This window comes from Scyliorhinus canicula, chromosome 2 (genome assembly GCF_902713615.1).
Source record: "Scyliorhinus canicula chromosome 2, sScyCan1.1, whole genome shotgun sequence".
NCBI classification, from domain to species: Eukaryota; Metazoa; Chordata; class Chondrichthyes; order Carcharhiniformes; family Scyliorhinidae; genus Scyliorhinus; species Scyliorhinus canicula.
This window is the reverse complement of record NC_052147.1, coordinates 119,846,759-119,873,549: the sequence shown is the minus strand read 5'-3', so window position 1 is coordinate 119,873,549 and position 26,791 is coordinate 119,846,759. Positions and strand designations below refer to the sequence as shown.

At 45.7% G+C, this 26,791-nt stretch overlaps 1 protein-coding gene across 2 annotated transcripts in view; it reads left to right on the top strand.

The window, feature by feature from the left end:
• LOC119957720 (rho GTPase-activating protein 11A-like) overlaps window positions 1-26,791 on the top strand; it is a 64,175-nt gene that overhangs the window by 9,720 nt on the left and 27,664 nt on the right. For both annotated transcript variants that reach the window (XM_038785803.1, XM_038785811.1), the window contains 5 exons: window positions 7,751-7,847; window positions 13,134-13,387; window positions 14,542-14,705; window positions 25,322-25,468; window positions 25,708-25,782. In XM_038785803.1, coding sequence (XP_038641731.1) covers window positions 7,751-7,847; window positions 13,134-13,387; window positions 14,542-14,705; window positions 25,322-25,468; window positions 25,708-25,782 — 737 coding nt within the window. The remainder of the gene's footprint in view (window positions 1-7,750; window positions 7,848-13,133; window positions 13,388-14,541; window positions 14,706-25,321; window positions 25,469-25,707; window positions 25,783-26,791) is intronic.

Below are 26,791 nucleotides of genomic sequence, written 5' to 3'. Positions count from 1 at the left end.
AGACTGAGGGCGCAATCTACTGGCCGCGTTGCAATTGAAAGTCAGTGCACTGGGGTGCAATGTTGGGAGACGGTGCTTTAATGTTTTAATGTATTTTGTTCCGAACATATTCAAAAGTACAAAACATGAATCAAAAAACAATATCAACACCCCCACAGTTCACAGTTTGTGCAAATATCCCCACCCCCTCACCCCCCAGCGACAAACAGTTCCTCAAACATCGTCATGAACAGTCCTCACCGTGTCTCAAAGCCCTCCGCTAATCCCCTCAACTCAAACTTATATTTTCCATCCAGAGGAAATCGTACGGTTCCCCAGCCAGGCCGCCACCCCCGGTGGCGTTGCCAATCCAATAATAACCTTCACTGAGCAACAAGAGAGGCAAAGGCCACAACATTGGCCCTCCATCAACTTCGGCATTTCCGTTACCCCAAAAATCACCACCATATGGTCCGGCCTGGCCTCTACCCCCACAAGGAAGTTGAATTTACCCTATGCATCGCCTCACTCCACACTCCCCATCCTATCTCCATTCCCCCCCCCTATTTAGTCTTAATCCGCACCGCCTGCGCTTCCCCGTGCTCCCCCAGCCACCTATATTTTTCACCAATCCTGCCCTCCCCTTCCAAATTATGGAGCAGCAACTGGCAGCTTGGAAAACCCTCTCCATTCCTTCCACACACAGTCCTTCACTTGCATATACCTAAACTTGCTTCCCTTCGGCAGCTCCACCCTCTCCCGCAGCTCTTCCAGACCTGCGAACCTCTCCTCCAGGTACGAACACCTCGCCCTCACCAGCTTCACCTCCCTCCACTTCCTATACATGCCAACGTCTCCTCCCACTTAAATCCGTGGTTCCTCTGCGACCACCCCTGGAATGCATCCTTCCACCCTCCCTGGATCACTAACTTGGCCAACACTTTCACATCTGTGTTTAACAGTGAAATGGGCCTAAGGACCTAAATGTGCCAACTCCATTACTAATTCTACATAGGGCCGGACGGCTACCTAAGGCATTCCCCGACTTCATCCCCCTTATACGATCCATCACCTCTTTCAATCCAAGTGGTTCCTCCAGCCCTTGAATCCTCTCTTCCTCCATTCTAACCCCATTCCTTTCCACGTTTCACCTCCACATTCGCAGTAATGCAGCAGCTTTGGTAGTGTCAGCCCCCCTTTCTGCGTCTGTAACAAGGCCCTCTTTACCCCAAGTACCTTCCCCGCTCATATAAACTCTGAAATGTCTGCATCCAGTTTCATGAAAAGGGCCTTTGGGATGAAGATCGGGAGGGTCTTGAATACAAACAGGAACCTCAGCAAAACATTCATTTTAGCCACCTTACCAGTGGTTGCTTAGCAACTGGTGGGCCTTGTAAAGTAGAAAAGCTTCAAGTTTTAGTTTTAGCTGGATATATTGCAGTTGAAGAGAGACATCAGGGAGTGAACATCTCTCAATTCTGCCAGGCGAAAGACTGGTCAGGACGGGAGCTGCAAAGGCAGGCTTCAGTTACTGTTCAGATAACCAGGGAATTGGGGCACAAAAATGTCTTAAGGTGACTGAAATTAAGAGAACCGAGAGCAGGGTATTGTTCAGAAGAATTCAAGGAAGAGTAAACAAATAATGTTCTGAGTTAAAGAGACAATTGTAGTAATCAGATTTAAAGTGGGAAAGCAGACTTCAGAAATAAATCAAAAGCTTGATACCATTTTAATAGAGGTGGGAATCGAGAGTTGTACCAATTGTGAATAGTTTGTACTGCAATCGAGACAATTAAATCCTAATGGGGGTGATATAAAGCCTGTATGCTGGATCCACTTTTAAAAGTGGAGCGGATGCCTTGTTTAAAAGTCATTAGGGAAACCTAGGCTGGACATCTAAATGCAAAACACTAATGACAAGCATTGTTGTGAAAGAAGATTTCAATTTATTTTTTAAAAATATTTTTATTCCAGGCTTTTCAACAAAATATAAATATAGAAAATATCAAAGGAACAACCAAAGACAATCAGAAGAACATCACATCAACCCAACCAACAACCGCAACCCTCCAACCCATCTAACACCGACCACCCGCCTTCCCCCTTTTAACTCCCATTACCTCCTCTCCTGAACGCCCATCCCCCCACTGACCCCTCATTCCTCCCTGAAGAAATCGATGAACGGTTTCCACGTCTGAGTGGAACAGAGCGAACTTGATCTTCTCTAACTGCAGGAATTCTGCCAGGTCGCTCACCCACACCCCCACTTTGGGTGGCTCCGAGTCCCTCCAACATAACAAAATCCATCTCCCGGCTTTCAGCACCCTGCGGACCGCCCAAATGTGTCCTCCACCCTCACAAAAAACCCGCTCATTCTCGCCACCGTCATGTAGGCCCAATGCAACACTTTAAACTGGATGAGGCTTAACCTCACACATGACGATGACGCATTCACCCTTTGCAAAGCCTTAGCCCATGTCCCAGCCCCCGCCTCCTCTTCCAACTTCTCCTCCCATTTACGCTTAACATCATCCACCAGGGCACACTCCCTCTACACCAGTTCCTCGTAAATATCCGACACCTTCCCCTTCCTTATTTCATCCTCCGACAGAAGCTTATCTTGCAGCACCGGAGGCGGCAACCCCGGGAAAGACGACACCTCTCCTCACAAAGTCCCGAAGCTGCAGATATCTAAACCCATTCCCCTTAGGCAACGCAAACAATTACCCCAGCCCTACAAATTTGCCCACTATAAACAAGTCCCTGAAGTACTCAATCCCTGCCTGCCACTACCCTGTGAAGCTTCCATTCAGTCTCGCTGGCACAAACCTATGGTTATCGCAATCAGGCGCACACAATGACATGCCCTCTAGCCCCAAGTGCTGCCTACACTGCCCACACACCCTCAAAGCCAATACCACCACTGGACTAACGGAATACTTAGCTGGCGAACGGCAGAGGCACCATCAACAAAGCCCTGAAGCTTGTCCCGCTACATAATGCTGCCTCCACCTGTCCCCAAACCAACCTCTCCTCCACGACCAGTTTCCTCCCCCTCGCAATGTTTGCAGCCCAATAATAATTTATCAAATTGGCAACGCCAGCTCCCCACCAGCCCCCACTCCAGAAAAGCCCACCACATCTGCGGAGCCTTCCCCGCCTACGCAATCCTCGAGATCAGCTCATTAACTTTCCTGAAAAATGACTTGGAGACAAAGTTAGGGAGATTCTAAAACACAAACAGAAACGTAGGCAGCACCATCATTTCTACTGTCTGCACCAGCCCTACTAGTGACAACGGCAAAACATCCCACCTCTTAAAATCTATCTTCAACCTCTCTACCAAATGGGCCAACCTGTGCAGCTGGGCCCAGCCCCTTGCCAGCTGAGTACCGAGGTATCTAAAGCTCGTTCCCATCACCTGAATGGCGACTCCTTTAACCTCCTTTCCTACTCCCTAGCATTGATCGGAAATACCTCACTCCTTCCCATATTCAATTTATATCTCAAACTGACCAAATCCCCCCAAGAATCCACATAATCCCCCCAACGCAGCCCAATGGGTCTGAAACATATAACAGATCATCTGCGTACATGAAACCCTATGCTCAAACCCATTACAAAAAAGTAACGGGGAGAGCAGGCACCCCTGTCTCATCCCACGGTGTAACCCAAAGTATCCCAAGCTCACTCAGTTCGTGCGCACACTAGCCACTAATGCCTTTTACAGCAACAATCCACAAACCCCTGTCCAAACCTCCCCAACACCTCGAACAAATACGCGCCCACTCCACCCGATCAAAAGCCTCCGCATCCACCGCCATCACCTCCCGCAGCCCAATCGGGGCCTCCAGATCCTGCACTGTCCCCTCCTTCATCTTGGGGAAACTCCAACCCATCCAGAAAATGCCTCATCCACCACCTCCCCGGGCTCCGACTCATAAAGCCTCCTATAGAAGGCTTCAAATGTCCCCATTCACCCCCTCCGGATTCATCACCACCGCACATCCCTCACTCTACCGATCTCCCTTGCCGCTGCCTGTGCTTACTCAACTGATGGGCCAGCATCCTACTTGCCTTTTCCCCGTATTCAGACACTGACCATCTGCAACTGCCCCACCGCCTTCCCTGTCGGCACTAACCCACACTCCATCTGGAGTCTCTGTCTCCTTCAACTACCCCATCTCCAGCACCACTGAGTACCTCTGATCCACCCTCATCGACCGGCCTTGCCCTATCCTCCTGCTCCGCCCTCTCATTGTGCACCCAAATCGAAATAAACTCCATTTAATTACAGCCTCCCATAACGTGGTAGCTGTGACCCCCCCCCCCGCCCGCACCCGGGTCGGCCACAATGCACTTCACCTGAACAGCCACCCTCCTATTGAGCACCACAGTCACCTTGTCTTCATATCCAGCCTCGAGTAGAACATCTGCCCCACCCATCCTTTCCTCATCTGCTTACTCCCTTCCTGGTCTGCCTCACCCATTGCAAAATCTTTTCCTTGTCCAACAAAATATGCAGCAGCACCACCATCGCACTCGCCCCATCCACCTCGAGGGGCCAATCAAAGGCCCCCTCCCCCATCAACTGCTCCAACATCCTCACCGCATACTTGGCGGCATCTGCTCCCTCGCTCCCCTCAGGCATTCCGACTATCCTCAAATTTTGTCGCCTAGAACGGTTCTCCAGGTACTCCAACGTCTCTCTCTCGGCCTCTTCTGTCTGTCCACCGCCATCCCCAACTCTGCCGCCAATGAGGCCATCTACTCCTCATGTTTCCCCACCGCCTCCTCCACCTTCTGAATTGCCAAGCTCTGAGCCTCCAGCCTCTGTCCCACTTTCTCACTCGCCACCCTAAGCGGCACTACCACCTTAGCCAAATTCTCCAAGGCCTCCTTCCTCTGCTGCTGGAACTTGTTATTTAAAAACTCCACCAGTTGCTCCATCGACCACTGGGTGGGCAGCGCTGCTCCCTTGCCCTCCGCCATCTTGACCTGTGGCTCACCATGAAAAGTGCCCTGCTCCAGCTGCTCTCTCTTTTCCGTAGCACTTCTCATTCTCTGATCCATGCACCAGACTTAGCAGAGGAGTATTACCTTCTCTGGGCACTCGCACACCCCTCATCCTCAAAAGATCCCCATATGGGTGAGGAAGGACCAACAAAAACCACTGAGTGTGAGCCACCAAATGTACGACCACTCCATGGCCGCCACGGGAAGTCGTGAAAGAAGATTTTATAGCTTTCTTTTTTGGAGTGGAGTTTGTAAACTCGTGTGACAATGATTAGGGGGAATTTGAGGAGAAATCCACAGACACTAACTTTGGTTCAGAGCGGTTGTGTGTATTTGACCATGGGCAATCTGCACATAAAAGGACTTTGTGTTAATGAGACCATTGTGTCAATGAGACCATTGTAGTTTTAGATGTACTTTGTAATCCTGGTTCATCTTAAAATCTGTGTGTAACTGTTCAGCTGTATTTGAATACAGTTCGAATAAATTGCTTGTAGCATGCCACCAATGGTTGGATTTAAAAAAAAAAAAATGTTTTTATTCTCCATTTTCACATTTTCCTCCAAAATGCACACCCCACCCACAAACGGTAAACGGTAACAAATACAAAATGAATCCCCTTAACAATAACAATGATCCCATGCACCCACCACCCCAAACAACGGCCCCCCTGTCAATATATTCATCCAATAAAACAAACCCTGCCACGGTGGAAACAAAATACAAAGGAGAAAAAGAAAAAAGGAGTCCGGGACCACCCATGGTCACCCTAGAGTCAACTCTCACTCTCTCTCTCTCTCTCTCTCTCTCTCTCTCTCTGTCTCCTCCTCCTCCCCCCCCCCCCCCCCCCCCCCCACACTCAACACCGTCCAACCTCTGAAAGAGTACCGTACATGATACCCAAGAGTTGTAAACCACCCCGCCCCTCCTCCCGCCCACTGCCTCTTGTAAACCCCCCCCCCCCCCCCCCCCCCCCCCCCCCCCCCACCCTCTATTCCTTTCCCCCAACTTTCCACCCCGGATAGATCACTCGGACCCAGTTCTGCCAGGCTCCGATGGCCGCAGCCCCTCCCCCCACCTCACTCACGTTCACTGGCCGGCTTAAACCAGCCAGTGCGGAGGCCCCCACCTGGGTCCCTTTCCCCCTTGCCCGGCCCTAGGAAAACCCAGAAATCCCCTTTTAGCATACGCACCCCGCATATCCACGTACACCCCAAAGAGCCCTCACTTCTAGTGCAAGTCCCATCACTTCCCTTGTCCAAATATATACACCATTGGCTCCTTTAGCCCGTACACCCGCACGCAGTGAAACAAAAAAGAAGAAAATACAGTCCTGAGGTTACATCGACACATGGCCATTTCTCAGTTCTGCCACAGTTCTTTTGCCTTCGCAAACTCCTCCGTTGCTTCCGCCGTTCCAAAATAAAAGTCCTTGAGCTTATAAGTCACCCTCAGCTTCGCTGGATATACAATGCCACACTGCACCTTGCTAGTGTACAGTGCCTTCTTCACCCGGTTGAAAGCACCTCGCCAGATCCACTGTAAAGTCCTGGTATACACGTATACAAGCTTGGCCCAGCACAGGACCTTCTTCACACTGTACCTATGGAAGCACAAAGTCACTACTCTTGGCGGCTCACCCGCCTTTGGTACAGGCCCCCACGACCGATGAGCCCGATCCAGTTCATACCGGGAGGGATCCTCCCCCTGCCCCAATAGTTTCGCCAGCATAGCGGCAAAATACTCCATCGGCCTCGGCCTTTCAACTCCTTCGGGCAGCCCCACAATCCTCAAATTCTGTTGCCTGGATCTGTTTTCCAGGTCTTCCAATTTTCCTTGCAGATCCTTGTTCACCTCCATCACTTTGAGCATCTTCTTCCCCATCGAAGTAAGCTGATCACCGTGCTGCAACACCGTCTCCTTCAGCACCTCCCCTTGCACCCGCATCTTCGCCACTGCGCTCGCCACCGCTGTCGTCACCGGGGAAATTGTCTCCTCCACCACCGCACTCAAAACCTCCCTCATCTCCTTCCTCATTGCCTCCAAGTGTTTTGTAAACTGCCTTTCGAATTCTGCAGCCATCACCATGGTTATTTCTTCAGCCTTAAGCAATGCGGCCTCCTCTGGTGCTCCAGCCTCCTTTTTCCCTGGTGATCTCTCCACTCCCCGACGGGCCCTCAGCTCCTTTTGTAATGGCCGTTTTCTTACTGACCTTTGACAAATGCTTCTGCTGTGCCTCCTCTGCGCCTTCTCCGTGCCTTTGACGCCTCCGTGGACCCTGGGACCGGGCTTAAAGCCCCGAAGATGCCGTTCCCGAATGGGCCCAATGGTTGGATTTTGAGTTGTTGGAAAGTGGGGTCAGTGGCGAGCACAATTCCTGATCAATTAAGCACATCTGCACAGCAAAATCGTAGTGTGCCCGCCTTTCCACATCACGTGAGGTTGGGACTCAGAAGTCATCGCAACATTAGACCTTTGACCCACAATTGAAATCTTGCTCCAGAATTTAAAGCTTCCATGGTGCATTTGATAGCCCATTTTATTTCAATTTTTTGTGTATGAAATGGGAGCATTTCAATGAAAATTGCTTTGTTATGCAATTATCACTGTTCTGAAGCTCATTTAAATAAAGTGTGGTTTTTGTGTTAGCTGAAAAATGTATAACTTGAAAATATTCAAAGATATTAGAGATATCAACGGTAGTGAATTTTAACAGTTATTGTTTTGTAATGATCAGTCATGATCTGACTTTCAGGTTTTTAGTTGATGCCTGTGGCTATTTAGAAAAGCACATTCACACAGAGGGACTCTTCAGAAAATCAGGATCTGTGATTCGCCTTAAAGCTTTAAAGGTAATGAAGATTAAAGAAAAATACTACTTTTAAGGTCAAAAGCTAACTTTACACCTGAATTGCAATCAAATTTGAGTTTTTCTCAGTCCTTCAGGGGCACCTCCATTATTATGGAATATTGAGATTCCAATATACGTGTGGGCAGAATTCTCCCAAGCCCCTTCTGGTGCGTTTGATGGCAGACATGGTGAGAGGGCCAGAAATCGATTTCACGCTGACTTGAATTTACAGTATGATATTCTGCAGGTGCCTGCCATGGCGGGTCAGAAAGCCCGCCAGAGGCTGGTGCAAATCTCATTTGCGTTCCATTCGCATTGACGCAATGTGGCATGCGGATGTCTGGATTCATGTGAACAATGTCTCCAGAGTTCATGGTGGAGGCTGTCCTCTACCCTGGAACACCACTGCAGTGGGTTGAGGGAGCATCCAAATTAGATGTCCGGGAGGTATCCATTTTTCTGCCACGGAATGTTCCATATTCTTTTTCGGGGTCCACCTTGGTTCTTCAATAGAATTTACAGTGCAGAAGGAGGCCATTTGGCCTATCTAGTCTGCACCAGCCCTTGGAAAGAGCACACTACTTAAGCCAACACTTCCACCCCATCCCCATAAAACAGTAACCCCACCTAACCTTTGAGGACACTAACGGCAATTTATCACGGCCAATCCACCTAACGCACATCTTTGGACTGTGGGAGGAAACTGGAGCACCCGGTGGAACTCCAGGCAGACGGGGAGAATGTTCAGATTCTGCCCAGACAGTGGCCCAAACCAGGAATCGAACCTGAAACCTTAACGCTGTGAATCAACTGTGCTAACCACTGTGCTACCGTGTGCGCCTGGGCACCGTTTCAATATGCTATTGGATAGGCACATGGAGCACACCAGAATGACAGGGAGTGGGATAGCTTGATCTTGGTTTCGGACAATGCTCGGCACAATATCGAGGGCCGAAGAGCCTGTTCTGTGCTGTACTGTTCTATGTTCTATACCACTCGGACACAACAGTGGGCTAAAGGCACGCCTGCCCTGCCACTGAATACAGTGTGAAACACTCTATAGTTAATGAGGTTAAGGCCAGAAGATTTGGCGTGTTTCCCGCCGGCAACCACAGCGGGAAACGCCCCACGTTCCCGCCACGGCACCTAGTCTCAAAATGGGCGAATTCCACCCTGTGTCTGTCTTTGTAGTGTACAGTAGTCACTTCGGTGATTCTCCGAAGAATCTAGAAAGCTGAAATCTGTCCAGCTAGGGGTGCTAGAGTAAGCAGTGATGTTAACTTTGTTTATCAATTTATATTAAATTGTTTATATAGCCTGAAGATTACATGTTAATCTCCAGGTTCAGCAACATTTCAATTTTAAAATCCTCATCCTTGTTTTCAAATCCCTTCATCGCATTGCCTCCTACTATTTCTGTAACCTCCAGACCCACAACCCTTTTGAAATCTCAAAGCACCTATGATTCTAGCCTCTTGGGGCTGGTTTAGCTCACAAGGCTAAATCGCTGGCTTATAAAGCAGACCAAGCAGGCCAGCAGCACGGTTCAATTCCCGTACCAGCCTTCCCGGACAGGCGCCAGAATGTGGCGACTAGGGGCTTTTCACAGTAACTTCATTGAAGCCTACTCATGACAATAAGCGATTTTCATTTCATTTCATTTTTCATTCTTGCACTTCTCCAATTTTGCTTGTTTGACCATTAACAACCATATTACAGCTGTCTAGGCGTAAAACTCTGGAATTCTCTCCCCACGACTTTCTGCCTAGCTACCTCTCTCCTCCACTCTTAAGACACTTTTTAATATCTTCTTCTTTGACCATGCATTTGGTCATCTACCTGAATGGCACTAGCCATGGGCGCAAATCCTATAATGGCCGCTAAATCTCACCAGAATCCCGGACGCGATCTTTCTCACCCACCACCGATGATGCTATCAGGTTCATGCCCATGAAGGGAGCAAATGTGATTAGCATATTTAAATTGAATTTATGATTAATGGGCGAAACACTGCTACTTCCACCTCACTCCGTATATTTCCATCCACCTGGCGTGACGTCAGTACTGCCTGCTAAAAATTAAAGCCAGTTATGATGAGAATGACAGGGGGCCTACTGTGAGGTACAGCATCCGGGTCGTGCAGTACATGGCCAGGCACTGCCTTTGGCACTAACCTGGCTGTGCCAAGGTGGCATTACCAGGGGACAGTGCCAAGTGTGGACCCTCTGGCAAGCACCATGAGGAAGATCCCTGAAGGTATGGGGTGGGGATGGAGCGGCTAGTGGTGCCTGTATTGGGATGGGGGTGGGGGAAACTCAGTGCCTGTAAAGGGGAAAGGTTGATGTGGGAGATGGTACCAGTGACAAGGAGGAAGGGGATGAGTCGCCAGTAACGAGGAGGGAGGGCAGTGCCAGTGACTAAGAGGGAGGGTGGTCTCATTGAATGGGAGGGAGGGCCGACAGTGCCAGTGTCGAGGTGGGAGGGAGGGCCGGCTGTGCCAGTGTCGAGGTGTGAGGGAGGGCCGACGGTGCCACTGTCGAGGTGGGAGGGAGAGGCCGACTGTGCCACTGTCGAGGTGGGAGGGATGGGCCGACGGTGCCACTGTCTAGGTGGGAAGGAGGGGCCGACGGTGCCACTGTTGAGGTGGGAGGGAGGGGCCGACGGTGCCACTGTCGAGGTGGGAGGGAGGGCCGACGGTGCCACTGTCGAGGTGGGAGGGAGGGGCCGACGGTGCCACTGTCGAGGTGGGAGGGAGGGCCGACGGTGCCACTGTCGAGGTGGGAGGGAGGGGCCGACGGTGCCACTGTCGAGGTGGGAGGGAGGGGCCGACGGTGCCACTGTCGAGGTGGGAGGGAGGGCCGACGGTGCCACTGTCGAGGTGGGAGGGAGGGCCGACGGTGCCACTGATGGGAGAGGGTGGTGATCTCAGAATTCCAGCGTTTCCGGTGTATTTAGGCCTTGCCCTTCCAGCTGGCTGTGTGATCCTTGCCAGCATGTTGGAATTGCACTGAATGCTGTCAAATCTGGTGAGAAAATGCATCTGAACCTCGCGAGTTTCACACTGCTGCTCTCACCTGATTCAACATTCTGCAATTTTGGGAAAATTGCACCCTTGGTGTCAAATTCTGTTTGAATTTATGAGGACAGTTTGCCTCACTAAAGGCGGTGTATAAATCAAAGATGCCAAAAGACAGTACCGGATCAAGCTCGAGTCCCACACGGACCCCCGCCAACTATGGCAAGGTCTGCAAGACATAACAGGATTCAAGATGAAGGCATGTAAAATCACCGGCTCCAATGCACTCCTCCCTGATGAGCTCAATGCACGCTTTGAACAAGAGGTCCACGAGAGCAAACCCTCCACCCCAGGAACCTCGGATGAACTTGTATTTGAGATCACCATTGCAGACGTCAGAGCAGCCTCCTCGAAGGTCAACCCTCGAAAAGCCACTGGCCCGGATGGGCACTCGGGTCTTGCACGGATCAGCCGGCAGGGGTATTCGCAGACATCCTCACCCTCTCTTTACAACAATTTTGAGGTCCCTATCTGCTTCAAGAACACGACCATAATATCTGTACCAAAAAAAAAAGCCAAGCAGCGTGCCTTAATGACTATCGTCCAGTGGCTCTGACATCCATCATCATGAAGTGCTTCGAAAGGTTAGTCATGGCACGAATCAACTCCAGCCTCCCGGATTGCCTTGATTCACTACAGTTCGCCTACCGCTGCAACAGGTCCACAGCAGACGCCAACTCCATGGCCCTGCACTCTACCCTGGAACACCTAGGTCACAAAGACACCTATGTCGGACTCCTATTTATTGAAACAGCTCAGCCTTCAACGCCATCATTCCTACGAAACTCATCTCCAAACTCTGTGGCCTTGACCTCTGCGAGTGGATCCTGAACTTTCTAACCCACAGGCCTCAATCAGTAAGGATAGGCTACAAGAACTCCTCCACGATCATCCTCAACACCGGTGCCCCACAAGGCTGTATCCTCAGCCCCCTACTATACTCCTTGTACACCTATGACCGTGTGGCCAAATTCCCCTCCAACTCGATTTTCAAATTTGCTGATGACACCACAGTATTGGGTTGGATCTCAAACAATGACGAGACAGAGTACAGGAATGAGATAGATAATCTGGTGAACTAGTGGGATGACAATCATCTCTCCCTCAATGTCAACAAAATGAAGGAGATTGTCATCGACTTTAGGAAGCGTAGTGGAGATCATGCCCTTGTCTACATCAATGGGAACAAAGTAGAAAGGGTCAAGAGCTTCAAGTTCTTAGATTTCCAGATCACCAGCAACCTGTCCTGGTCCCCCCATGCCGACACTATAGTTAAGAAAGCCCACCAATGACTACTTTCTCAGAAGACTAAGGAAATTTGGCATGTCATCTACGACTCTACAGATGCACCATAGAAAGCATTCCATCTGGTCTGGTATGGATCCTGTTCTCTCCAAGACCGCAGGAAATTACAAAAGATCGTCAATGTAGCCCAATCCATCACACAAACCAGCCTCCCATCCATAGACTCTGTCTACAATTCCCGCTGCCTCGGAAAGGCAGCCAGCAAAATTAAGGACCTCGCGCACCCTGGACATACTCTCTTCCACCTTCTTCCGTCAGGAAAAAGATACCAAAGTTTGAGGTCACTTACCAACCACTTCTTCAGATTTTTGAATGCACCTACCTCGCATTAAGTTGATCTTTTCTGTACACCTTGCTATAACTAACATTATATTCTGCAGTTTCTCCTTCTTTCCCTATGTACGGTATGCATTGTTTGTACAGCATGCAAGAAACAATACTTTTCACTGTGTACTAATACATGTGACAATAATAAATCAAATCCAAAAAAATGCACATTGTTGCAAAAAAAATGCAAGTTGTTGCAAAGTGTATTTGTAAGTTTTGAATCATTAAAATGCATGTACGATGTTCCTTTCTATTTCTATGGCATTTTCCCTCACTTGTCATAATGATACTCTGCTGCTTGGTAATGAAAGAAATGGTGCTTTTGTGAAATAACAGGTGTGCACTGTTTTCTTTTGCTGGATATTTTCCCATGTGTTCAGGTTAAAGGAAATTGGCATTTAACAAAAATGTTGCTTATTTAAAATCCCCCACGGTAACTAGTGTGATTGTACTTCCAAAAAATATTTTAATGCAAAAAAAAGTATGGTGGGGGTTGGTCATGTGATATTATCCAATTGCCTTCCTATTCTATATTATATTGGTACATGTATGCAATGTTCTAATTGTTTGTCTCACCAGGCTAAAGTGGACCAAGGTGAAAAATGTATTACAATGGCGCCCCCTTGTGATGTTGCAGGGCTAGTGAAACAGTTTTTCAGGGAGCTACCTGAGCCTGTGCTTCCAGCAGAATTACATGAAGCATTCTTCAAGGCACAACAACTACAAAATGATGAGAACATTACTGCTACAATTCTTCTATCCTGTTTATTGCCTGAGAGAACCGCAGATACACTGCGCTACTTCCTGAATTTTCTTAAAAACGTGTCCCTCAGGTATATCTTGTAGAAATACTATGTCGTATCCATGAATCAAGATGGCTGCCAATGTATAAAGAATTGAATTGCATTTTAGTGTGAATTAGTTCGCTGCAAACATGTATTTCTCTGCATTTTGCCCAATCTGGTAGCTATCACTTTTATCTCTTGACTCTGCTATTTCTAAGCTGTATGTGTTAATGCTAGACCAGTTGCTATAATTTTATTTGAGAAATATTTAATATTGAAGAATGGGATTCTTACTTTTGGCACTCGCCAAAACAAATGGATCAGTTGAACATTCGTGTACAACATAAAAATGTGCTTGGTTTTTTTGAGAGAAATATTGTGATGTGCTCACACCAATTTAAATGTGGATATCCATTCATTCATTCTATTTTCACTGTCTTCCTCTTCTAAACTGAGAACTAGAGACATAACATTTTACAGCACAGAAAGTGAAGACTTGCTGGCATTAAAAACTGCTCATGTGTAGGTCCTTCTTCATGTTTGCAGAAGAAGATGGAACTTGGCTCTGAAACTCTTCACCTGTCGCTTTCTTTCTTTCTCTGCTTAACAAGAAGAGAGCCCAATATGCAACAAACTTCAAATATGTTGTAGCATTGAAGTTTCGAAACTTATATTAAGCAGCAGGTGATATCCACAAGTCACAACAGTAATCCTTGAGTGTTCAATTAATTTTTTCCAATAAGGGGCAATTTAGCGTGGCCAATCCACCTGTCCTGCACATCTTTGGGTTGTGGGGCAAAGCCCATGCAAACATGGGGAGAATGTGCATACTCCACACAGTGACCCAGAGCCGGGATCGAACCTGGGACCTCGGTGCCGTGAGGCAGCAGTGCTAACCACTGCGCCACCATGCTGCCCGCCACAACAGTAAACCTGATTTTTATGCAGCAGAGGAACTGGACTGGATATGGAGGGAAGGCATAATTGAATACATCACCCTAGACAAGTTTTTCTGGTGAATAGTTATTGAGCACTACTGAAGCATTCACATGAATTTAGCCCCTCAATCAGGGAATTTAGCTGTGTAAAGCCTTTTGAAGGCAAGCTGAAAACACTATGCAAAAGGGAAGAAGGGTAGAGAAATAAGATGGTTCCGAGGATTGTTTAAAATCTATTTGGTGAACTTTTTATTCCCTATATAGGTCAGAAGATAACAAAATGGATGCCAGTAACCTTGCTGTAGTGATTGCACCAAATTTATTCCATTCAGGTGATGGAAATGAAAAAATAACTACCCTCACCGAGAAGCAGCTCCACCTTCAAGCTGCAGCTGTGCACACACTGATTGACAATTTTGACCGCATTGGTATGTATCGTCTGCGCGTGTGGTTTTTTCTGTTTCTTCGCTACTTTTTTCTTCCTGCCACCATTACCATTCTAAATTGACGGTTTAAAGGGTGGTGTAAAATCAAAATACTGAAAATACTCTGCAGGTCTGGCAGAAATCTCTTGTTTCTCCATGGATGTTGCTGAGTATTTCCAGCACTTGTTGAATTTGCTTTACAGATTTTCAGCATCCGCCGTATTTTGCTTCTATTTTCTTCATCTTTATTATTGTCACAAGTAGGCTTACATTAATTACATTAACATTGGAATGAAGTTACTATGAAAAGCCCCCAGTCACCACATCCCGGCGCCTGTTCGGGTACATAGAGGGAGAATTCAGAATGTCCAATTCACCTAACATGCACGTCGTTTGTGGGAGGAAACCCGGCGTAAACCTACACAGACATGGGGAGAATGCAGACTCCGCACAGACAGTGACCCACGTGGGATTCGAACCTGGGGCCCTGGCGCTGTGAAGCAACAGTGCTAAGCACTGTGCTATGGTGGTGTTTGGAGGACGATGTTTGCTATTTTCCCCAGGGTAAAATGTAAGGTCAAAGACTTGGCAAAGTAGCTGGCATCATATTGCTTCATGACACGAGTTCTATTTATTGTTATGCCTCAGGCAATTGTCTATTCAAATGTAAAAATGCTACTTATTTTACACCTCAAATTTTTTGGACCTCGGAGGATCGCTTTTGTAAAAAAAATCCATCTTTAAGGGCCAGTGAAATAAATGCAATATTTTTACTGCCAGTGAATGCTGGGTTTCTGAGTGTGACCTGATCATTTAGACCTGCCAGTGCAAATTTTGACACCTCTATTCATTAGCCAAAGAAAAACCGCACCATTGTTTGTTGTCTTGACTTTTGTTATGATGTGGAGATGCCGGCGTTGGACTGGGGTGAGCACAGTAAGAAGTCTTACAACACCAGGTTAAAGTCCAACAGGTTTGTTTCAAACACGAGCTTTCGGAGCACGGCTCCTTCTTCAGGTGAAGAAGGAGCCGTGCTCCGAAAGCTCGTGTTTGAAACAAACCTGTTGGACTTTAACCTGGTGTTGTAAGACTTCTTACTTGACTTTTGTTGTAATTGTTGGGGTACTGTTGCAGTGTGATCTGACTAGCGCCAATTTTGTACAATCTGTTTGTGCATGTGGCAAGTTCTTTTCAACTTTGTGTTAGTTGTTGTTAACCATATTTCATCAACCTTTGGATCCCTGTGCCTTTGCTGATTAACGTCGTATGATATAAACACAATTACTACTTGTAAACTGTAGAATATTAAGTGATTCATTGGAGCAAAACTGTACTGTAGTTTTATAAGGAAAAATAATCCATACCTGAACATTTTAAAAACTAATTACCAGTGCAATAATCTTTTACATGTAGATCATATTCTATTATAAATTCAAAATGGCTTTTTTCCCCATTAAGCAGATTTTTAAACTCTCTTTTAAACTTCTTCCAGTGCCACAATTTTTAAAGGTCAGGTACTTCTTAGCACGCAAGAAATACATTTTGGATCTGTGCCAGCCTTTTAGATGGCCGAGTTATTGGCAGAATTTAAACATCTCTCCTCTAGAATGCTCACTATTTTTTTTTTACAAAGAATAATAATGTAGAGTGCAGCTTGTTTAAAAAATATAACTTGCAACTACCTACCAAGAACTTTATGAATCCTGCTGTCTGCTATTCTCGGAGCGTTACATGACTTCTAGATTGGGAAATCCCATTGGGCAGCAACTGTATCAAATTATTCACTTAAAAAAATTTAGAGTACCCAGTTATGGGGCAATGTACCAATCCACCTACCCTGCACATATTTGGGTTGTGGAGCTGAGACCCACGCAGACACTGGGAGAATGTGCAAACTACACACGGACAGTGACCCGAGGCTGGGGTCGAACCCGGGTCCTTGGTGCTGTGATGCAATATTTATATTATGTAGAGCAACAGTTTTTAACATAAAAATACCAAACGTATATCAATTTTTGTTCCCTACAAGATCAGTAGGTAAGTAACTCTGCCATGTGTACTAGTAGCCATTAATACCAGGGATGTTGAATTGCTAACTTGTGTTGATTTAATTGACGTTAGTTGTGGAGTTGTTTGTACGAATGACCTCTTGTATTCTGGTTAGAGTGGGGAAAGAATAGAGGGGGGAACCACATGATTGTGGTCCGAAAAATACATAATAATAATCATCTTTATTAGTGTCACAAGTAGGCTTACATTAACACTGCAATTAAGTTACCGTGTAATTAAATTAGTGTGAAAATCCCCGAGTCGCCACACTACGGCGCCAGTTCGGGTACACTGAGGGAGAACTAAGAATGTCCAATTCACCTAACAAGCACATCTTTCGGGACTTGTGGGAGGAAACCAGAGCACCCGGAGGAAATCCACGCAGACATGGGGAGAGCGTGCAGACTCCGCACAGACGGTGGCCCAAGCCGTATATCCAGGTCCCTGGCACTGTGAAGCAACTGTGCTAACCACTGTGCTACCGTGCCGTCCATGTGTGCAAAAATCAGATGAGGGAAGAATGAAGCTGGACTGGTTTTCTTTCCTTCCACTCCTGTATCCTGATGGTCAAATACTTTTCAGCATCTAAACTTGCAAGATAAATTACCAACTAGACTAGCCAGTGGAGAGATTTGTTAATCGTGATTTAAGCTGCTGTTATGATAGATACTCTTGAATTACTGGAAATAATCTGCATCGTGTTGTTTTAGTTACACATTTCCCTTGAGGAAAAAATTACTGCGGGGTTTGTTTCATCAGAAATCACTTCAGCAAACCGCTTTTTGACATTGTAGGATTGGGTTTTATAGTTTTGGGCTCAAAAGGTTCCCCTGGCTCCCTCTAGGTTTTCCACTGTCTCTTGTGCTTTGGGCTCTCCTTTTCAAAGTTGGTTATTTAGCGTAAGTTTAACCTACTCAGTTTCATAGAACTTAGAACAGTACAGCACAGAACAGGCCCTTCGGCCCTCGATGTTGTGCCGAGCAATGATCACCCTACTCAAACCCACATATCCACCCTGTATCCGCAGCCCAAACCCCCCCCCCCCCCCCCAACCTTACTTTTTAGGACACTACGGGCAATTTAGCATGGCCAATCCACCTAACCCGCACATCTTTGGACTGTGGTAGGAAACCGGAGCACCCGGAGGAAACCCACGCACACACGGGGAGGACGTGCAGACTCCGCACAGACAGTGACCCAGCCGGGAATCGAACCTGGGACCCTGGAGCTGTGAAGCATTTATGCTAACCACCATGCTACCGTGCTGCCCACTGCATTTAAAAATCTCACTGCATTTAAAAATTCCTGTTTAGCATTACAACATTTCTTAAATATTTTTTCATTCCATTTAAAAAGAGAGAAAATAATATGAGCACAAGGCTATTTTTTAAAATTGAAATTAACTTCTCTGCTAGTTGCCAATTATGCCATTGAACTGCATTTTGAATTGCAATATTTTGGCTTTATTACCTTCCTTGAATTTTTTGCTCTGTGTAAAGATGTTTCAAAATCTGTCAATTTATTCATATTCATTATGTCCTCTTTTCTACATTTCTGATGTACTTGCCTCAAGCAAGGTCCAAATTTTGCTGGGTGCAGTGTCTCTCTGGAGACTTGCCCATCTTTAGGTTTTAAACATTTTGCCCATATGTTTGCTAGATGTGCGAGCTAGTAATGGTAGCCAGAGAAACAGCATCTGGGACCTTGGTGAGCACCAGGACAGTGCCCCTCCTTAAACAGTGTGATTTGATGATTGAGAAGTAGATCTCAAAAAGACCCATGAGTTAGGATAGTTGAACTCGTCCAGTCAGGTACAGAAAGAGAAATAAAGAGGGAGACAAAGATGACATTGGGAGAAAGGGCAACAAAGGAAAAGTAAAAGCTAAAATTAAATAGAGATTATGAAGGGGAAGATCCCAGTCAAAACCTTTTACTTTACTTTAAAAAAAAAATTTTAAACTCGAAGGAACAGCGTCGCAGATTGTGGGGGGAGGGGGGGGGGGAGTTATTAAGCATAGAAAAATTAGATTATAATATTCACATGGATGACAAATTTGAAGCTACAATGGTCCCATTGACACAAAAAGTTTATTTTTAAGACCCACAAATTGGCGATGGTCAAAAACACACTTCACTCTGAACCAAAGTTAGCACCTGGATTTTTCCTCGGACTTCTCCCAGTTGATTTTCATGAGTTTCCAAGCTCCACTCCCAGCAACACATTTTAAAACCACCTCTTGTATAAAGCTTTCCATTAGCAATTTGTATTCCAATATTCACTCCATGTTTCCAAAAGGTCTCTTGAACGGAGCTTCTACTTCATCTCAGGGGACCTACGTGCCAGTTTCCTGGAATGTTCCTGTCTCCAGCCCATTTTGGTAGAGAGCCCATTAAACCTAGCGTGCTGAAGTTGCGTGGAATTTTTCCAGTTGATCACCTGTCAACAGTTCAAGCCTGACGACCCTTGGCAGGTGCCATTTAATTGATCACCTCCTCAAAAACCAAGGTCACTGAGGCCCCCATATTTCAACTAATAAGGGCAGGTCACCCCTGGGCCCAATCCCTGGTGTGGGTAAAATGCCACCTGGCACTTTTGCACTGGCACCCTGAGTGCCCCTGCCAACCTGACAATGCCAGGATGACACCCAGATGGCACTGCCAAAGTGCCAGACTGGCAATGCCAGGGTGTTTAGGTGGCATAAAGGGTGCCAGGATATCACTCTGCCCAGAGCACAGCCACGCAGGTGTTCCCAATCCCCTGGGAGATCCCTCAGGTTCTGGTACGCCAGGTCACTGGAGACCAGTGCTAAATGGTGCTTGTCTGGGGTCTCGGAGGCAAAGGGTAGATCGGGCGAGCGCATATTAAAGTAAGCCAAGTTGCTCATTTAATATGCAGATTTGCCAAATATGGATCCTGCCGTCTAGCGAGATCCCGTCAGAGCTCTTGAGACGTGGCGAACTGGGTCAATTCCAGAAGAGACCGTTTCCAGGATCTACTGGCCAAGTAGCGTTCCCATTTCGGGTGTGACGCAGCAGGAAGATCGAGCCCTTGATCATTTTGAGCTTTACAAAATGAGTTTTACAAGTGGATGTCAAAGCACAACACAGTATGAAACGTTGTAAATTTAGAGTATCCAATTATTTTTTCCAATTAAGGGGCAATTTAGCATGGCCAATCCACCTAACCACATCTTTTAGTTTGTGGGGGTGAAACCCACGCAGACAATGGGAGAATGTGCAAACTCCACACGGATAGTGACCCAGGGCCAGGATACAAACTTGGATCCTCAGGGCCCTTGTGCCAGTGCTAACCACTCTGCCACCGTGCTGTCCATGAAACTTGGTTTTGATGTTTAAAAGTTGAATATTGCACCTGAATTCCGTTTTACTTTTGATAAGTACCTTTCGTATACTGTAATTTATCTATAATCTTGCCTCCCCGGTTTTATATTCAAAATGAAATTGGTTATGAACTCCAGTTCGTAGAATCATGGAATACTTGCAGCACAGAAGGAGACCACTTAGCCCATCAGCAGTTTGCCAGTTGAAGGGAACAGCAACAGGTGGCTCAGTTCTCCATGCAAATTATAACTATATGAATGATTGAACAGGGTTTAACCCAAACCTGGGGTGAAGCTAAGAGCAACATTATACATTTTAATGGAAAACCCCTAAGTCATCTTTGACAGTACAATCAATCTCTGCTCAAACCTTGCAATTTCGGGCCCAAACATGAACTATTTGACAAGAATTTTCCAAAGTTCTTTTTTTAAATAGTTGAAACCGTGGCAAATTGGCCTAAAGTTACTGAATGGTGTGGTGACGCTAACTTCATTTCACGATCTGTGGCAAATTTCCCATTTATAATACTTGCGTAGGTTTAAAAAAAAATTCCAGCAGAGAGAGAATTTCTTTTTCCAGGAGCTTTGTGGAGCATTTAAAAGTCTTCTCTATCCAATTGATCATAAACGACATCTCTTATCTTCTCTTCAAGCATCTTCTCTGTAACTGACATCAGACTATTGTTCCTGCAACTTTCTTGTCATCCTTTTCGAAAATCAGAACTATATGGCATTTTTCCAATCTATGGCAGTCCCAGACATCGGTGAGCTGCCATAGATTTGGCAAAGAGGCTCAAAGCACAGGTTGTGCCTTGGTAGAGGTCACCTGGACCAGCAGCACAATCTATCTTACATGGGTGAAAATTGAGTGTTGCCCACAAGACTAAAAACTTGTAAACTTAGCATTACTACCACAGCTTGAGAGTTGATTTGAATCTGTCTACGGTGTCTTTCAGTGCACTATAATCTCTAATGGTCGTCTAACTCCTTACGTAGCTAAAAACAGAAGTTTGCAATTACTATCATCATTGTCTACTGCCTAATCCATTAATCTCTTAGCTGACTTGATAAATAATTTTGTTGTGATTATATTCCTTTAATCTGCAAAAGTATTTTTTGCTGTTTTTAATTTTACCATGAATCCTCTTAACCCTAAGACATAGATTACTTTTTTCTCTTGGAATATTTTCAAACACAATGGGCAGGATTCTCTGATAATGGGGCTAAGTGTTGATGCCGTTGTACACGCTGGAGTGTTTTACAACTGCATCACCTGGCCCCTAGGAGCGCCACACAGGGGGCCAGCACGGCACTGGAGCGCTTCACGCAGTGCCAGCACAGGCGACGGGGGTCTACGCATGCGTGCCACGGCTGGTGTGGGTCCGCGCATGCGCGTGAGTTGACTTCTCCTCGCCTTCCCCCGGGCAACATGACGGAGCCCTACAGGGGCCAGATGTGGAGGAACATAGCCCCGCCCCCCGGATTAGCCCACCCGCCGCTCAGCAGGCCCCAATCGCGGGCCTGGATGATGCACCGTGGAAGACCCCCCCCCCCGGAGTTGGATCCCCCCTTCCCCCATGCCAGGACGTCCCCAGCAGCCAGAACGCAGAGGTCCCGCTGGGTAGGTGCAAACGCGAACAACGCTGGCGGAACTCGGCCAAACTTGGTGGGCATTCGTCCTGTTGAGCGAGGAGAATCACCCGGGGGGGGGGGGGGGGGGGGGGGGGGGGGGGGTGCATTGTGCAGCATTGGTGCCAATTCTCCGGTCGCCGGAGAATCGGCGGCCCGGCATCGTGGGATTCACGCCCTCCCTGCATGATTCTCCAACCCGGCGACGTTCGAAGAATCCTGCCCAATCTATTTCTCGCTCATTAATTTCCCTGCCGAATGGAGTTGCCAGGTAACATTTTCTAAATCCTAAATCAGTTTTATAAAATTAGTCTCTTTGAAATTATGAGCTAACATTAAATTGCCAGTGTCCATTGTTTGGCTAACCAACGTTTCCCCATATGGAGATCTGTTACAGCGATAGTGTCACCGCTAATAACTAGATCATTCATTTTATTATACCCCGATTTCATCACAAACATGCTGAATTAAAAAATAATAATTAATGATATTAGCAGAGAGGTTAAACAAGACCCCAGTTGCGCGCTCAGGTAGACTTTGCAGGCTTGGAGGCGGGAGAGGGAGTTGTGAGTCAATATGTATCTCTAATCAACGTCACTAAGACAGATTAAGTGGTCATTATCAAATTGCTGTTTGTAGGAGCTTGCTCTGTGCAAACTGGATGCCACCAGTAACACCATTTTGAAAGTACTCCACTGGCTGTACAAAACTTTGGGACACCCTGAGATGTCGAAAAGGAACTAGATAAATACACAGTTTCTTCACACAGCTTGGCCTACCATCAGACTATTTAATGTTCAGAAAATGGAAAATTCCCATAACAGACATCACCCAATGCAAACAAACAAAGAAAAATACAGCACAGGAACAGGCCCTTCGGCCATCCAAGCCTGCACTGACCATGCTGCCCATCTAAACTAAAGTCTTCTACACTTCCGGGGTCTGTATCCCTCTATTCCCATCCTATTCATGTATTTGTCAAGATGCCCCTTAAATGTCACTATCGTCCCTGCTTCCACCACCACCTCTGGCAGCGAGTTCCAAGAGGAGGTGGTGGCACTCGTCTCCTACCCTCTGTTTAAAAAACAAAACTTGCCTTGTACATCTCTAACATCTGCATTATATTAATAGTGCCTCCCTGTTTAGTGGGAAACTTGGAATGATGACCTTTAGATGATGGAAATACAGTACCATCCTTTTGATCTATGTCTAAATTGCCCAATCGTGACCAAAGTACCTTGTTACTAAAGGATACTATTGGCTAGCTACAATAGGTGTCAAAAGTTACTTTGAAACCATTACCATGAACTAATTGTATTGAAATAAATCCAGCTGCCACTGAATGACTAATATCTCTTACGAGGGTTTATTTAACAAATGAGGCTATATCTCCTTTTTCTGACCTCCGGAACGAAAAGAAATACCCAGCTTCTGTAGAGCTGAATGAAATGTAAATCTGCATATGAAATTACTGTCCCAGGATCTGAATTGTAACATAAAATAGTTGTTTTTTTCCTTAAAGTTCTGGAAATTTGTCATTCTCAGATGCGCTCTGTCTATGTCTATTGATTATCTTATGAGTATTCTACCATGTCAGCAATGTCATTTAAAATAGTGGTATTAGTCAGGAGTTTGAAGTTGGAATCCTTTTAAATGTATTTGAAAGTTTTACAATGAAAGTCTTTCTGATAAAATATTGAAAACCCTCATGCAAAAGATTCTTGGAGACACGAGGGGTGGGATTTTCCAGCCATTCCCACCACCGGATCTTCTGGCCCTGCCAAAGAAGACCTCCTCCCCCTGTGGCGGTTCCCCAGCGACACGGCAGGCGAGCCATACTAAATGTTTTTGATCTCGGTGAGACCAGAAGATCCTGACAGGAGCTAATGGTGAACTGCCTCCTGACCGAGAAAAGATGCTGCGGGTGGAATCCCAGACAAGATCTTTTAAATGGGAGAAACTTCTAACTCTTTTAATCCCTGCCCCATTTCAACGGTTCCAATTTTCACATACTTAAAACCTTGGAAATGTTACTGTGTTATCAACTAATCAGGCAACTGCAGGATTGTGCCTCAGTCTCAGCTTGAACTGTTCATAACCAATTTCAGTCTAAGCTCTGTTTCTGACCCCAATTCTGCTTAAATCCCCATCCATGTCACTGTCCCCTCCAGACCTAACTAGTCCTATTGCCTCTTGCTACACCATCCACAAAATAGCTAATCCAAAACTCTGCTGCCATCATCCTATCCCCCATTAGAATAGAACCATAGAATTCCTACAGTGCAGAAGGAGGCCATCAAGCCCGTCCTGACCCTTTGAAAGAGCACCTGCCCTATCTCTGTAACCCCACCAACCTGCAGATCTTTGGACACTAAGGGCAATTTAGCATGGCCAATCCATCTAACCTGCACATCTTTAGGCTGTTGGAAGAAACCGAAACACCAGGAGGAAACCCATGCAGCAATAGGGAGAAAGTGCAAACTCCACACTGTCACCCAAGGCCAGAATCAAACCTGGGTTCCTGGCACTGTGAGGCTAATCACTGTGCCACCATTCTGCTGGTCACTATCATGTTTGTTGACCTACATCGCCTTTCAAGTCCCCTAACACCTCAACTTTAAAATTCTCATCCTTGTAGTCAAAGTCCTTTATCACCTCACACTACTTAAGTCTATAACTATCTTCAACTTTACAACTCTTTTTAAAAACTCTACGTTCCTCCAATACTGGCCTCTGACATATTTAAAAATGTCTTCACTACACTAACGGTAGCACAGTGGTTAGCACTGTGTCCTCACAGCGCCAGGGTCCCAGGTTTGATTCCTGGCTTGGGTCACTGTCTGTGGAGTCTGCGCGTTCTCCCCGTGTCTGTGTGGATTTCCTCCGTGTGTTCCGGTTTCCTCCCATAGTCCAAAGACGTGCAGGTTAGGTGGATTGGACGTGCTAAATTGCCCTTAGTGTCCAAAAAGGTTAGGGGTTATTGGGTTACAGGGATAGGGAATACGGGGTGGGTTTAAAGTGGGCCGGTGCAGACTCGATCGGCTGAATGGCACCTTTTGCACTGTATGTTCTATAAGAAGTGAACTAGAATTGACATGTGTACTAAACCATCAAGTTCTGCAGTTCCACTGTTGTACCTCATGTATGTATGCTCCTCCTTAAACTCACCTCTTTGACTTTAAGTTTTTAGCCTCCCTTCCTGCCTCAGTAATGATTCTTTTTACCTGTTTGCCCTTCTGCAAAGAGTGTGCGGACATTTTCCCACATTTTCTGGTGCCATATAAATACACATTGTGAAGTGATATTAAAATTTTATCTTGTACGGCTCATAGCGTATTGAAATATTTGAAAGTGCTTCACAGAATGAAGTTATTTTGAAATACAATGACTGTCTGCATGTCAACGCAGTAACAATTCTATCAGCAATAACTCAATGTAGCTCCAAATGTGGTAATCTAATTGGGGCTGCATCGTGTATTCATTTTATGTTGAAATTTAACTCTGATGTAGGCAGCAATTCCGGCATCTATAATACATTTTTGTACTGGCTAATAATTTAGGGTTCAGTACGTTATTAATAATCATTCTCATTGATTTAAGGTCATGTTCCAAGATTTGTCTTGGAAAAGATTCCAGCAATGATTGGTGTTTGTGTAGAATCTAGCACACCTTCATTAGAAAATTTGGAAGATGGCGATGGCTCAACAATGGAGGTGCACAAGAGACGAAGGCGACGTAGTGTTGGAGGTTAGAATTCTGTTCCTTTGGACATTTTTAAAAATAAAAACTGTTTTTGAGTAGTTTGCAATTGGATTCTGAAGCTTATGTTGCCTATGCTACAACTAATGAGCACGTTTTCTTTAATATTTCATGTTTATGTTGCATATTTATGACGAATGCACAAAAATGGGCAGAGTAGCATGGAGTTTAAGTATTGTTGAAAGATTGATATGGCTATTAACCTTATTTTGTATCTTGCATTTCAGATATAGTTAGTGGCGCACTAAGTAAACTTAAAGCAAATCGAACACCTACTGCTACTCCTCAACCTGACACATCTGGTATGTAGACAAGAAATGTCTACTGTTCATATTATTTATACAAACAATGAAGCAAATGTTGGAAATATCACAATGGGATTTTTTTGTTTGCAGGCCTACTAAGCTGTTGTAAATTCATAACCTGTTCTAACCAAACTTGGGATCATAAATCTCCCAATCTATAATTTAATACTTAAATTAGTGCCTTCATTTCAAGTAGTGCCCCTGATAGCTATCTGGTATAAATTTGGATGTCTTATAATCATTGGCAAACATCTTCATTGCCTGGAAGTTTGAGAATGGCTGACTGCCTAAATGCAATCATGAGAAATATTGTATTAATCTAAGGTAGTTGGGTGTTGAGGCCAACAGCAGCAGAAAGCTGTGTTTCAAAAGTTATTCTGAGGTTGAGTTGTTTTTATGTCAATAATTGACAGTTTGAGGAGAATAGTGTTGTTTGTTAGTACCGTGAATGTATTGTTTATACTGATTGCTGTATTTCTATCACTTAAATGTTCAATAAACCTGTCCTGCAGTCTCGGTTATGGTCTGATGATGTTTATACTTGTGCCTACCAATGTTAAGGGTATCATGTAGGAGCAGCATTGTGTCCATCAAGGAAAACCACAGTGATGGTACTCTTGACATTTGTGTGAATATTGCTGCTAAAGCCACACTCTGGTTTCAAAGGAAGTACAAGTTTAGATTATTGGAGAGATCTGTGATTGAATCCACGGAAATATCTGTAGTAAAACTCAAAAGTATTAAAGATGGTGTACTGGAAATATTAAATGTGAAGGAAGGGCTGGGTGGGGTAATGTTTCATTCCATATACTTGTTGTTCCTCTTTTTCCAATTTTTATGTCTAACCTCTAGTTGGATGGAAACCAATTAGGTTTGATAGTCTCTTCACAGCTGGGGAAGCGGAAACCAATTAGGTTTGATAGTCCCTTCACAGCTGGGGAAGCTTGTGAAATCAATGATGGATAGCCTCGGAGGACAGCTGCATTGCACTGTAGAGACGGGACAA